The sequence below is a fragment of the Populus trichocarpa genome, chromosome 8, assembly GCF_000002775.5.
Source record: "Populus trichocarpa isolate Nisqually-1 chromosome 8, P.trichocarpa_v4.1, whole genome shotgun sequence".
In the NCBI taxonomy this organism is placed as follows: Eukaryota; Viridiplantae; Streptophyta; class Magnoliopsida; order Malpighiales; family Salicaceae; genus Populus; species Populus trichocarpa.
In genome coordinates this window covers 1,127,082-1,141,080 of record NC_037292.2, presented here as the reverse complement: position 1 = coordinate 1,141,080, position 13,999 = coordinate 1,127,082, and the positions used below count along the sequence as shown (strand labels likewise).

At 36.4% G+C, this 13,999-nt stretch overlaps 3 protein-coding genes and 1 non-coding gene across 4 annotated transcripts; 2 read left to right on the top strand and 2 right to left on the bottom strand.

The window, feature by feature from the left end:
• Positions 1–927: 927 nt before the first annotated feature.
• LOC7494880 (lignin-forming anionic peroxidase) lies at positions 928–2,363 on the bottom strand. The gene is made up of 3 exons (XM_002310986.4): positions 2,026–2,363; positions 1,733–1,924; positions 928–1,631 (listed from the first exon to the last, which is right to left on the bottom strand). Exons 1-3 carry the CDS (start codon positions 2,236–2,238, stop codon positions 1,077–1,079), a joined length of 960 nt encoding a protein of 319 aa, XP_002311022.3. The 5' UTR covers positions 2,239–2,363; the 3' UTR covers positions 928–1,076.
• A 1,833-nt stretch (positions 2,364–4,196) lies between these two features.
• LOC112328411 (lignin-forming anionic peroxidase) lies at positions 4,197–5,629 on the top strand. Its single transcript, XM_024606804.2, has 3 exons — positions 4,197–4,555; positions 4,653–4,844; positions 4,941–5,629. Exons 1-3 carry the CDS (start codon positions 4,343–4,345, stop codon positions 5,493–5,495), a joined length of 960 nt encoding a protein of 319 aa, XP_024462572.2. The 5' UTR covers positions 4,197–4,342; the 3' UTR covers positions 5,496–5,629.
• Positions 5,630–8,053: 2,424 nt separating this feature from the next.
• On the top strand, positions 8,054–8,127 carry TRNAV-AAC (transfer RNA valine (anticodon AAC)). The gene has a single exon. It is a non-coding gene; the product is annotated as a tRNA-Val (tRNA).
• Positions 8,128–8,213: 86 nt separating this feature from the next.
• Positions 8,214–8,757, bottom strand: LOC127905635 (GDSL esterase/lipase At5g03610-like). The gene has a single exon (XM_052455085.1). It carries the CDS (start codon positions 8,721–8,723, stop codon positions 8,214–8,216), a length of 510 nt encoding a protein of 169 aa, XP_052311045.1. The 5' UTR covers positions 8,724–8,757.
• Positions 8,758–13,999: the final 5,242 nt, after the last annotated feature.

The window sequence follows — 13,999 nt, the reverse complement described above, 5'->3', positions numbered from 1 at the left end:
AGGATTGACCCAGTTTTGACCCGACTGGGTTGACCCGAAAACAAACCAAAACAAGTACCCAAAACCAAAACGGATTCAACATAACAAAAACATAAAACTTCAAAATTTCTCAAGAAAAACGAATCAAATATAGAAAGATTGAAGAACACCAACAACATTGAAACGGAAACCCAACAACATTAACATCAAATCAAACTAGATCTCAAGGAATAAAAGATAAGGTTTTAATCGCAATCAAGTATAGATCAAAAATCAAGTGTCATTTTTCTATGATTATTACTTAAACATTATGATTTTTGTCAAGAATAAGTTTTGATTGAAAACTGAAATTCTAAGATTAAAACACACAAAAAGAATGTTATTGATGCTTAGAAATCCTAGATTATTTACTAAAAATGATATACAAACTTGTAGAAACCAGATTTGAATCAAAATAAACCCTAAATCTAGTACCCATAACAATGTTCTTTGGATGAACATGAATCAAAAATTTGCTCAGAAAACCCAAAAACATTGTTCAAAATGGTCATTTAAGACTTCTAAAACATGTTTTCTTCATTCCAATGATGAGCATAATTGAAACAAAATAGACCAATAAAAAAATGGTCAAATTTTCAAAATTTTATATATTTTGACACTTCTTAACCAGTTTTTAATAATTTTTTAGGAGTTGGTATGTTTTTCTTAACTGATATATATATATATATATATTCCTTCTATTATTATTTGATTTTTTGTATCCTCTTTAATTTATTTTTTTGAATTTTTTTTGTTTACGCGCCCTAATAATTACATAACCAATTCTATCATATAGGCAAAATTAGTCCCGATTATTGAGTCCATGGAAAGAAGCGCTCAAGCCCAGGAACAAGGAGCACAAGGTGTCGTTTTTTCTTCTTCTTTTCTTACCAGTGAACAAAACACGAATAGGACAACCCATGAACGAATTTTCTTCATTATTAATTTATACTTGACGGACTAAATGAATGAAACAATTTGAGAAAACAAATAATTACACATCGTTATGTCTGCACACTTGATCGAGAAAATCTTCAAGGAAAAAAAGAAAGGAAAAACTAGTTGTTGACAGCACTGCAAATCCTCCTTATCTGCCCGGCAGATCCAGTGAGAAGACCTATATCTCCCATTTTGATCATGGCAGATCCAAAATCTGATTTGAATCTTGCAGGGTTCCTGCTGTATTCAGACACAATGCTGTCCGTGGAGCCTCCATTGAAAAGCACTTGATCTGATTGAAGGAGACCCTTGTTTTGCATCAGATTCTTGAAGTAATTGTTGTCGAAAGAATTGGGAGTGACCACATCGAGCGGGGCTAAGGTTGAGTTGCTGCCAACACGTGGACAGCGCCTCCTGCGGGTGCTAGCGAATCCGGCATCGATATTGCTGTGATTGTATATCCTTTCACGGAAAGTGAAGCACTGAGCTTGTCCGAGAGTATGCGAACCTGACAAGGCAACCATGTCCCTTGCAGTAAGGCCTTTCTTTTGGAAGCGAGAAATAAGACTCTCCAGGCTTTCAAAGAATGCAGGTAACTCTGCGTTGGCTAAAGTTCGACTTGCTGTAGTTGAATCTCTTCTTCCAAGCTTCACCGCGTAAGATGGGCCACCCACCTGTGACATTTTTTCCATAAGAATCATAAATAACAAGTCCTGGTTTTGCAGCTTGCAATACCAACAGCAATAATTAAAGAGATGGATTTAGATATACTCACATAAGCAGACGCATCTCTCGCTGCAACAGCAATGATATCTGCACAGGATACTACTCCGGGACAGATCTTCTCAACTTCAGTTTTTGCTTTGTCTATTACATTATAACCTCTAGCAGAGTTAAGATTGCCGAGGGCAGTCTTTTCACTCTGGATAGAGAGAGTCTCGTCCAGTAAGATTGAGGCATCACAACCCTGCAAAACCAAGGAATAACTCGTAATTAAGTACACTGGCTCCAAGATAATACATAATCAGAGAGGAGCAATGTGGCTGCCAAAAGCAGTTGCAAAAGTACCTGGACAAAGCAATCGTGAAAGTGTAAGCGGATGAGAGACGCAGCCATTCTCCTGTCGCTCGCAATTGCACTTCTGATAGCCGTTCGGATCGCGCTAATCGCATTAGGACAGGAGCTGTCGTAAAATGCAGGGGAGAGTTGTGCCTGGCATGCTGTGTTCAGCAAGAACAGCATGAACATGAAAGAAGCTGCTGCTCCTGCTTTTGCTGTCATTTTATATGTTTTCAGTTGGAAAAACTAAAGTTTTTAGCGCGCTAAATGTATAGCTAAGTCTGCAAGTGATGTTACCAAAGCTGTTGGATAAGTGAGAGAATTGAGATAGAAGATGGAGAAGAATGCATGGGAGCTCATCTATTTATAGAGGCTGATCAAGCACATTAATCAGATTTGTCTAGGTAAGAACTATAAGGCCACAACGCGTAGAAACTTCTCTAATTTGATGCCTGCATGCCATTCATTAACTTTTTTCTTACACTTCTTGTCCTGACCCATTAATTAATTATTTTGTCTGCATCAAACCCTATGAAATAGTAATCTAATGAGGCTGCTTTGGTATTTTTTTAGAGCAATTAGTTGCTCACAGCTGCGGTCTTTCACTAAATTATAACTTTAGATAGTAAAGAAATATGGATAGCCAGAAGCAGGAATTTGTGCTTCGTCGCAATTGTCCGTTTGTCCATCAAAACAAGCATCATTATTTTATTATTTATGCCGCGTTGAAAAGTCAGAGTCAGAAAGCGATTTATATCACCCAAAGCCTTTTTCCCCCCCTAAATCACATCTGAAAGGAATCTCTTTGACTTCCACTCCACTAAAATCCTACGCTTTTTGCTCCTTCATTGTTGATGCATATCTTCTTTCTTTTTTTAACTGAAAAGATTATAGAAATCCATTATTTAAAATGCCACCATGCAGTCCAGAAAGGAAAACTTGGCCACTTGAAATCGATGAAATATAGAGTAATTTGGCCTGATATTACAGCTGGTTAGTTAGTATGCTTACCGGTTCCTTCGACGTATTTGAAAAATATGGACTATGACCACATCCATATAGAAATTAATGCCTTTCTTTTTAATTATATAATTTAATTATGATTTAGAATCATTCCCAGCCACCACATTTGATCAATTATTTGTTTTTAGAACTGCCTTTCATTTTTTTACTTTTAAAACCTGATCTAATGGTTGACATGGGACAAGTCTTATTAGAACACAGGTTAAGTTACATTAATAAGGTTGATCTAATTTTTTTAAAAATAAATATCAAAACAATGTCAATTTAAAAAAAAAATTGAAAAAAAAATGAAAAAATAAAAAGAACCAACAGATTTTGACAGATTTTTCCGTGATTGATTGGGTCGCTGGTTAATCTGAGTTTTTAACTAGGTCATATTATGTCAATTAAATTTTTATTTTTGTTAGAAATCATCCCGGACGAGGTGTCAAATCACTTGGATCTCAGGTAAACCTACCATAAAAGATTGAGTTTTAAAACAATGTTATTTTTTATAACAAAAAATACAATCAATTGTTTTACAAATGTAACGCTCCTGTTTGTTTTGAAAACTTATTTCGATCACATCTTTATAATTTCATAATACCAAATGACATGTAAGAGTAAAGAATTTACGCCTGCAAGGTGGTTGCAGAATAATTCTATTTAATGTCACTTTATTTTATCATCATAGATAAAATCATATTTTCTTTAAGAAAATAAAGAATTTGTCTTCTTACCACCACGAAACCAGTGAGCTCTCACAAATAAATCTTTCTGAAAATTGAATGGGTAATCATCTCTTTAGATTATCCCCATAGAATTCGTCAATGCTTGTCTTTGAATTTTCTAATTGTCTCATGATTGAAAAAGTATGTGTTGTACGTACAAAATCAACGCATATCCCTCATAAAGGACTGAATAAGACAGTTGACCAACGTACTTGAAAACAAGGATGTTTCCATGGAGCACATCGTCGTCCCATATTATATTCACCGCCAGAAAAGGCAGCGTTGGGTGCAGAAAAAAGGGATTTTTTAATAGAGAATTGAAGGATAGAATGATTCTCTAGTTGAATTGGTAAGAACAAAGAGGGGTTACCTAATGATGGCATGCAGTGATTAAAAAATCGAACGCGTTACGAGTGTGCTTCATCATCCTTCTATAAAAGGATGAGCTCCCATGCATTCTTCTTCATCTTCTATCCCTTCTCTCAATTCTATATTTGATAACAGCTTGTGTTAATCAACTGGATTAATTTGCAAAAGCTATAGATTAATTTTGTGAGAGTAAAATTAGTCTTGCACTTAGACGACTCAAAGAAATGGCAGCAAAAGCAGGAGCAGCAGCTTCTTTCATGTTCATGCTGTTCTTTCTGAACACAGCATGCCAGGCACAACTCTCCCCTGCATTTTACGACAGCTCCTGTCCTAATGCGCTTAGCGCGATCGGAACTGCTATCAGAAGTGCAATTGCGAGCGACAGGAGAATGGCTGCGTCTCTCATCCGCTTACACTTTCACGATTGCTTTGTCCAGGTACTTTTGCAACTACTTTTGGCAGCCACATTGCTCCTCTCTGATTATGTATTATCTTGGAGCCGGTGTACTTACGAGTTATTCCTTGGTTTTGCAGGGTTGTGATGCCTCCATCTTACTGGACGAGACTACCTCTATCCAGAGTGAAAAGACTGCCCTCGGCAATCTTAACTCTGCTAGAGGTTATAATGTAATAGACAAAGCAAAAACTGAAGTTGAGAAGATCTGTCCCGGAGTAGTATCATGTGCAGATATCATTGCTGTTGCAGCGAGAGATGCGTCTGCTTATGTGAGTATATCAAAATCCATATCTTTATTTCTGTTGGTATTGCAAGCTGCAATACCAGGACTTGTTGTTTATGATTCTTATGAAAAAATGTCACAGGTGGGTGGCCCATCCTACGCGGTGAAGCTTGGAAGAAGAGATTCAACTACAGCAAGTCGAACTTTAGCCAACGCAGAGTTACCTGCCTTCTTTGAAAGCCTGGAGAGTCTTATTTCTCGCTTCCAAAAGAAAGGCCTTACTGCAAGGGACATGGTTGCCTTGTCAGGTTCACATACTCTCGGACAAGCTCAATGCTTCACTTTCCGTGAAAGGATATACAATCACAGCAATATCGATGCTGGATTCGCTAGCACCCGCAGGAGGCGCTGTCCACGTGTTGGCAGCAACTCAACCTTAGCCCCGCTCGATTTGGTCACTCCCAATTCTTTCGACAACAATTACTTCAAGAATCTGATGCAAAACAAGGGTCTCCTTCAATCAGATCAAGTGCTTTTCAATGGAGGCTCCACGGACAGCATTGTGTCTGAATACAGCAGGAACCCTGCAAGATTCAGATCTGATTTTGGATCTGCCATGATCAAAATGGGAGATATAGGTCTTCTCACTGGATCTGCCGGGCAGATAAGAAGGATTTGCAGTGCTGTCAACAACTAGTTTTTCCTTTCTTTTTTTCCTTGAAGATTTTCTCGATCAAGTGTGCAGACATAACGATGTGTTATTTGTTTTCTCAAATTGTTTCATTCATTTAGTCCGTCAAGTATAAATTAATAATGAAGAAAATTCGTTCATGGGTTGTCCTATTCGTGTTTTGTTCACTGGTCATCTTACCCCTTGATCAATCACACCCTGTGCTCCCAGTTCTTGGGCTTGATCAGCTCCTTTCCATGGACTCACTCATCGGGACTAATTTTGCCTCTATTATAGAATTGGTTACTCAAATATAATTAAATTAATAAAACGTTCAAATATGATTTAAGTTGAATAATGGAATGATTGTTTTAGAAAGACAGGTGATCTAATTTGAGAGATTTTTTTTAATTAGATTTGGTTATTTTTGCAAACATGGATGAGCTCATGGAGTTGATGAATGTGCTTAATTTATGATTTTTCAAATTATTTGGTTTAACAAGTAAACCTCTTGTTAGTTTTGACTATAAGATCTTTTTATATATTATTACATGGTTTTATCTATTTCTTGCCTTTTTTTTTAATTTTATATATACAACTTTTGTTTTTCTTGCTAGTTTGGCATTAACGTTATGGCACTAGCACCGATTAATATTAAATCCTTGACAATTATAAAAAAAAAATTACTAAATTGCTTAGAACATGCATTCATCAACTCCAATCACACCTGCTTACAAAACCTTATCAAAAGCAAAACTCTCAATCTTACAAGATATATAGCCACCCGAACATCTCCAACTTGATTATTGGCCAAACGTAGGAAAACACCGCGTGCTGAAGTACAAACGTGGACAACACAAACAAAGCAAACATTGTGACCAACTTGCCAAAGTCACACAGTTGACATCTTCTCTCTATACTTCCCAGCTTCATCAATACCAGCATTTTGTTTTCCGATCGAAGATGCCTGGACCATAGGTGGAAAAGAAAATCTCAACAAGGAGGGGAAATTGTAACAGCATGAAGAGGGTGACAGGAATCCCAGAAAGGAAAACAATTGGCATAACAATTTGTAGCTTTCCATCCAACAGGACTATAAGAGCAGCGCAAAAGGCTACCATCATGGTCGCAATGGAGATGAAAAGTGTGGAAAGGCCAATGATTAGCTTTGTGGGCAAGGATCTGAGAAAATCTTGCTCGGCATAACGAGAAGTGAGGATTCCTAAAATCATTAATACTGAAGTTGAGGAAGCAAAGAGTGAAATTGCATCGGATATTATAGAAGTCGAGAATGTCTTGTCATGTAAAAATATTGGAAGTCCAACGTCTTGCTTGTTACGTACCACCAGGAACAGTGAATGCTGCCGTGGACATAATTGTGATGATCAGAGGATCAAACCTAACCTAGATTAAATGGCATGAAGATTTCATCCAAACCGTTACATTCTCATCTTATATGTTGATCTAGCTAGAAAATGATATTATCTTGGGTTTAACTTATGATTGAATTTAAATATATTAAATATGGTATTTTATTAAACTTATATTATTTTGGGTTTAGTTAATAGTAGAACTCAAGTATATTACATCTAGCATCTTGTTAGATCCATATTATTTTAGGTTTAGTTGATAGCCGAATTTAATATTGAATTTGATATCTCACTAAGGGAACGTTTGGAAATGCGGCTACGGCTGCGTTCTCAAAAAATTTAAAAATTTTGTTTTTACTAAAATTAAATATGGTTTGTATGTTTTGGATCGTTTTGATGTGCTGATGTCAAAAATAATTTTTAAAAAATGAAAAAACATCATTGGCATGCATTTTGGCACGAAAAGTTATTTGAAAAGCACCTGCAACCACACTGCCAAACACGCTCTAAATTTATATTATCTTGGGTTATGCTGATAGTTGAACCCAAATATATTGGATCTGGCATCTTGTCATGCCCATGATACTTTTGGGTTCAATTTACAGCTGAACCTAAACATATTTGGATCTAGCATCTTGTCAAATTTGTGTTACCTTAAGTTCAACTAACGACTAATCCTCAAATATATTAGGTCTGGTTTCTTATCATATCTATATTTTTTTTAGTTCAACTAATCACTAAACCTAAATATTTTGAATCTAATATATATCCAGACCATCTTATTATAAATTTTTTCAAATCTTGAAAAGATATACTAAAAGTAATCTCTACAGCTCGTCTCCTTTCATCTATGAAAGAAATACAGTTAATAAAAATTAAAAAAAAAAAAACCAACACATAGGAGACAAGATTCTGTGTTCAAACTTATGGATGGATAGATAAAAAAACAATAGTAGTAATAATAGTAGTAATGATAATAATAATAATAATAATTCAGACTTGCGTATTATCTGATGAATGGATAGATAAATAATAATAATAATAATTCAGACTTGCGTATTATCTGCTAACTAACAATTTTTTGCAAGTTTAATTGTAAAAGAAAACAATGACGAGTCATTCATTTCTTAACCCATCATTCAAAAACGAACCTTCTGTCAGCTTGGAAATCATGTATAGATATATAAACATGGTAAGTTTTGATGGTGGCATCAGGGTGTCGTGGTGTAGTTGGTTATCACGTCAGTCTAACACACTGAAGGTCTCCGGTTCGAGTCCGGGCGACGCCATTGTTTTCTTTTTTTCCCCTTCAATTACGTAATTAAGCTGCTCACGACAAGAGCAAGTAAAGAAATGAAATCAAGCAAGAAAGCTGCTAGTTTTCTTCTTCTTCATATAATTTTTTCCTCTGAATGTTCCTAATAGAGTTGGCGAAGTGAGGATTCCAGATACAAGAACTTTCATGCCAGTCATTCTCTGGCTTCTCGCACACCACATACTTCTTTGCTCCATTCTTGTCAAAGTTCCCATATGAGTAGTTGCTTGTCACACCCACACAACATGGAATAAGGAGAGTCCTGATCTTCAAGTTTCGCGCAGGGTGTGCATTATTCAGTTTGGACATGAATGCAGTATAGAGATTCAGAGTTTCGTACGTGTATACCCTGCTCTCACTGTTCATCCTTCGTATTGCTTGCTGCAATTTCTGGTTGTGGAACTTGGAGGCAATATTCCACGTCTCACTGTAATTCTGATATGAAGAGAAGGCTGTCAATATGGGCAGGCATCCAAGAGGCCACAATGTTGTTACTGCTATTCTTTTCAGGCTGGCAGAAAGCTGGTAATTCTGATAAGCGATGTTGTGAAGGCTGGTAAATCCTAACATTGATAACAAGATACTGTTTTGTTATGGTTTTTTAGAATTAACTGATTAAATAGTTAATTAATGGATCATCATATGTTGTTGATTCTGAAAAATTAGTTAAGAGACAGTGTGATATGTTGTATTGCCACAGATTACCTACCCTAATATCAGTCTAGCACCATGAGCACACACAGAACAACAATGTAGTTTAGGGTAGTCATTGCCTGCTAGGAACACCAGGGCAATGGAAGAGTTAAGGTCTTGTTTGGTTTAAACTTTTTCTTAAAGCAACTCTTGATAAAAAACAATTTGGGAAGCCATATTTGTTGCATTGATGAATGCATCAAACACTCGAGTCCCTCCAAATACAAAGTTCATCCCAGATCTTAGACCAGATTTTTGTACAGTTCTTCTCCATTTGTACTGTACTGGAGATTTTATACCAAGAAATGAAGCTGCAAACCGTAGATTCCAAATATAAATCAACATTCCATGACTCATTTCACTATTCTGGGGTTGAGAAATTCACCATTGAAAATATTCGTGAGAGAGAGGAAGCATGCATCTATGTAAACTTTTAATCAAGAAATAATTATTAATCAGACTAATACCACACCCATCAAACTAATATCGAAGACATAATCAATAAAATAACATTTAATTTGGTTCCTACATTGCTTAGCATAAAGGGTAAGAAAAACCAGTAAATCCTTTCTGCTCCTCGGCCTTCCATATAGTACTCGAAGACTGCCATGTGCCAGGGGAGCAAGTAACATTACAAATATTGGAATTGACTGAAAATTAACTGTGTTGAAATCTCAAACCTATGTTCCTCCAATTGTGAACAAGAGTAACATTCTCATTTTCTCTTCAATGATCTAAGAGATCAATTGATTTTTCCTTTTAGAGTCGGATTGCTGTGATGGTTTCATTGGATTTGCTCTTTTATCCAAATCTTTGAATCAAGGATTACCACTCTTAATGAATTAATGAAGGGTACATTTACATCAGAATCAAAAACACTAAAAAATCAGTTGGCTATCAGCTCAAGCTTTTACCACCCCTCAAACGAGATGGAGAAAGGGTGAATAAAAAAAACTAGCCTTGGCCCCAACGTCTACAAAGATTTGCTAGTGTGTTTCTCACCATGGGCACATTTTTCCCATTCGATCATAGACACTATACCATGCCGACTGAAATCAGAATAAAGAAAACTAGCCTTGGCCCAAACATCTACAAAGATTTGCTAGTGTGTTTCTCACCATGGACACATTTTTCCCCTTCGATCTTAGACACTATACCATGCCGACTGAAATCACATCTTAGACACTACATGGTTTTTCTCTCGACTTGAAACATTAACCAAAATTAGTCGGAGATTACATCACTGGGGGAACTATATATTGAAAGAAGCGTATCACTAGTAAAATCAAGCAAAATCCACAAAATCGTTTTTTGCGTAAGGGATTCAAGCCATGAGAATAGTCATAATGTGCTGGGTAGACTAAAGACATCTCGGAGATCCACCAACAGAGCTACGGGAGATTCCATCTAGTTGCTAACTTCAGGAGGGCTAAAAACCATCTCCTGAAAGTGGTTCATAATGGTTCTGTTGTTGAAGGTTTACCGGTCATAAAAGATGCGGCAGTTAACTTCTTCTCCAACTTATTCAGAAGTCCTGATAGATTCCGAATTGGTTTAGGGCCTGTTGGTTTTAAAACACTCTCGGCTTCTTCTTTAGCTAGCTTGGAGCGAGATATCACTTTGGAAGAATTAAAGCAGAGTGTTTGGGATTGTGATGTGAGCAAGAGTCCGGGTCCAGATGGTTTCAATTTCAAATTCTACAGGCTTGCTTGGAATTTCATTGCAGATGATCTGTTAGACCTGGCCAAGAATTTCTTCAAAACAGGTAGGCTTCCAAAAGAAGTCAATCATGCTTATGTTCATCTAATTCCGAAGATAGCTTCCCCAGTTGGCTTCAAAGACTTCAGGCCTCTTAGTTTGATTCATGGCATTTACAAGATAATGGCTAAGGTTCTTTCTAGCCGTCTGAAAGTGGTTATGCATGACCTTATCAGTGAGAATCAAACAGCTTTCTTGGCAGGGAGGCAAATAATTGATGGGTTTTTGGTTGCCAATGAAGCAGTTCATTCCTTGAAAAGACACAGAGTGCCGAGCCTTATCTTTAAGGTGGATTTTCACAAAGCTTTCGATAGTGTGCAGTGGGATTATTTAGAGCAGGTCATGAGGCATATGGGTTTTGGTGAAAAATGGATTAATTGGATCAACACTTGCATCTCCACCGCAAAATTATCAGTGCTGATTAATGGATCTCCTTCTAAGGAATTCTTGATGGGTCGTGGGATTCGCCAAGGTGACCCCCTTTCTCCATTCCTTTTTCTAATAGCAGCAGAGGGATTATCTGTTTTGTTTCAAAGAGCAGCTTCAAATGATCTTTTCAAAGGTATCCCTTTTGGAGATAGCTTTTGCCTCAGTCACCTACAATATGCAGACGACACTTTAATCTTCATGCCTGCTAATCTTCATATGGTCAAAACAGTTAAAAGGATCCTGTTGTGGTTCGCTATTTGTTCAGGTTTGCACATTAACTTCCATAAAAGCTCTTTAATTGGCATAAATGTTGGGGAAGATACTTGTGCTAGTATGACATATTCAGTCTTTTGCAGATTTGATTTCTTGCCTTGCTCTTATCTAGGCATGCCTTTAGGATCCAATCATAAAAGATTGTCTACATGGAAGCCTATTATTGAGAATTTCAGACGAAAGTTGAGCATGTGGAGAGGTCGTATGCTTAGTATGGCAGGACGTATCTACCTAATCAAAAGTGTCTTGAGTTCATTGCCAGTATATTATATGTCTTCTTTTTTTATGCCGAAAGGTGTCTGTAATTTACTAACATCTATTCAACGAAGATTCTTGTGGTCTGGGGTGGCAAAGCAAAAGAAAATCTGCAAGGTACAATGGTGTATTGTTGTGAAAGCTAGAAAAGAAGGAGGCCTCGGGTTGGGTTCTTTAATGTCAAAAAATATATCCATGCTTTTCAAATGGATATGGAGGCTAAACTTACCAGACCATGCCTTATGGAAACAGGTAACAACCCATTTTTACTCCCCAACTTTCGAGAATGGAATCCCAAAATTGCATGGTCATATTTCCCCATTTTGGAAAGACATTTTGTCAATCTTGGATCCAAACAGTGTCATCGGCTTAGTATTGCATGAAAACATTAAATTCAAGGTTGGAGATGGATCCTCCATCCTTTTCTGGTCTGACGTGTGGATAGGATCAAATGCTTTACGTAGCATTTTCCCTAAGCTTTACCAAATTTCTACTTTTCGGAATGGTTTGGTTAATGAGATGGGTCAATGGGTGAATGATCAATGGCGATGGAATTTGGTTTGGCGTAGGAAGCTCTTATCTTATGAAGAGCAACAATACCATCATTTGCTCTCAATGCTGGAGCCAACGATAATTCGATAAGGAAAAGATGACAAACTTATATGGTCATGCAATTCTGATGGAAGCTTCTCAGTTAAATCGTGTTGCACCCTAATTGACAATACTTCCTCTGCGACTGATAGAGTCTTCGAAGCCAATGTTTGGATTAAAGGGGCCCCTCCAAAAGTTCAGGTGTTTTTCTGGTTGGCAGTACAGGACAAAGTTAGTACAAGAGCTTTTCTCCATCAACGGACTGTTTTGTCGGCCACACAAGCTTCATGTGTCTTTTGCAGCTCAAATTTGGAAACCTCAGAGCATCTTTTTATACATTGTAACTTTTCTAGGAGTGTTTGGATGAAAGTTTTGGATTGGTGGGGTATCCAATGTTGTTTACCGAGAACAATTGACTTGCTGCTTCTGCAGTGGCCCGAAATGGTACATGGCAAATTCCAAAGATCAGCTTGGAGATTAATTTCAAGTAGTACTATTTGGGGTATATGGTTGCTGAGGAACAAAATTGTTTTTGAGGAGGGAACTATAAACTTGTTTGATTGTTTCTCCACCATCCTTCATCGGGTTGCTATTTGGTTGCATTCTCAAGATTCAAACTTCAATTATACAGGAAATGACCTCTTAAGATCTTCTGATGGCATCAAATTATGGTGTAATAAGAAATCTTAGGTAGTCTTCTTGTTGTTTGCTGTAGTAGATCAGTTTTTTTTTTTTTTTTTTATCTCTCGTATTTCTTTTTGGCTATTCGCTTTATGGCCTTCTCAATATACTCTCGATGATTATTAAAAAAAAAAAGTACTTCTATTGATATTAATTTGCTCCAATGTCTCATAAATGAATTATTTGAATTATACTTCAAGGAAAATAAAAAGGAAAAATATAATAATTCTGATTGTTCAAACCTAATGATGGTATGGAAATAATAAATTTAAGTTACTAATGGGTTGAAAAAACTCCGTTCTGTTCATGGCAAATCTTGTGTTATTACCTTGTCATGTCTTAAATCCTGAACTCACACTGTGCCCATGCCCATTGATTTTGTGTGAATCATGTCTTATTCATTTCAATAAATAATTTTAAAAAAAAATTACACGTAATTTTTAACATTTCCATCAGGCATAATGTGCTGCAATAACTAATTCAACTCAAGGCCGGATAGCCTTCATGAATGCACAGACTAATTCGTAAGGATATGCATAATGTGTTGCTTAAACTAATCTGTCTTGTGGCAGGATAGGCATAATAGGTTGCATAAATATAAGTTATTAAACTTGATATGGCCTCTGATACAATTCACAAGTTAAGTGAATTAATTAGGGTCAATCAAAATAATATTTTTTCAATTAAAAAAATCATTTTTATTAGGTCATAGATTGATTTGCTAGATCAAATCAAGTTAATACCATGTTGATTTTTTTTTTAAATCTAAGTTCAGGTTAAAAATAAATCAGCTAAATTTTATATTAGCATGTAAAATTAAACCGGGTTTAATAACCATGACATAAACTAATGAAACTTAAGGCTGGATAGCATAATGAGCTGCATATGCAGTACCAACTCAGCAGTCATGGCCAGTTTAGGAAACCCCAAATGCAAAAAGCTTCGCTGAGCCATTGTTATGGTGTCCATGATGTGATCCTTCCAATATTGCATTACCTTCTGCAATAAGTAGAAGCCAATAAATTGTATGTTTAAACAAGAGAGAGAGTTTTTCCTAAATACATTGAAAAAAAAATATATTAAAATTATATAAGAGGAGCAGAAAAGAGCTAAAAAGAAGTGGATGAAGTGAACCTTGTTTCTTCATTTGAACAGCTAGCAGATGT

Excerpts from the sequence above, each read along its gene's own strand:
- LOC127905635 (XM_052455085.1), bottom strand. The coding sequence starts at position 8,723 with ATGTTAGGATTTACCAGCCTTCACAACATCGCTTATCAGAATTACCAG.
- LOC7494880 (XM_002310986.4), bottom strand. The coding sequence starts at position 2,238 with ATGACAGCAAAAGCAGGAGCAGCAGCTTCTTTCATGTTCATGCTGTTC. Across the intron at positions 1,925-2,025 it reads TTCACGATTGCTTTGTCCAG|GGTTGTGATGCCTCAATCTT; the intron begins GTACTTTTGCAA and ends TTGGTTTTGCAG. Across the intron at positions 1,632-1,732 it reads CGAGAGATGCGTCTGCTTAT|GTGGGTGGCCCATCTTACGC; the intron begins GTGAGTATATCT and ends AAAATGTCACAG.
- LOC112328411 (XM_024606804.2), top strand. The coding sequence starts at position 4,343 with ATGGCAGCAAAAGCAGGAGCAGCAGCTTCTTTCATGTTCATGCTGTTC. Across the intron at positions 4,556-4,652 it reads TTCACGATTGCTTTGTCCAG|GGTTGTGATGCCTCCATCTT; the intron begins GTACTTTTGCAA and ends TTGGTTTTGCAG. Across the intron at positions 4,845-4,940 it reads CGAGAGATGCGTCTGCTTAT|GTGGGTGGCCCATCCTACGC; the intron begins GTGAGTATATCA and ends AAAATGTCACAG.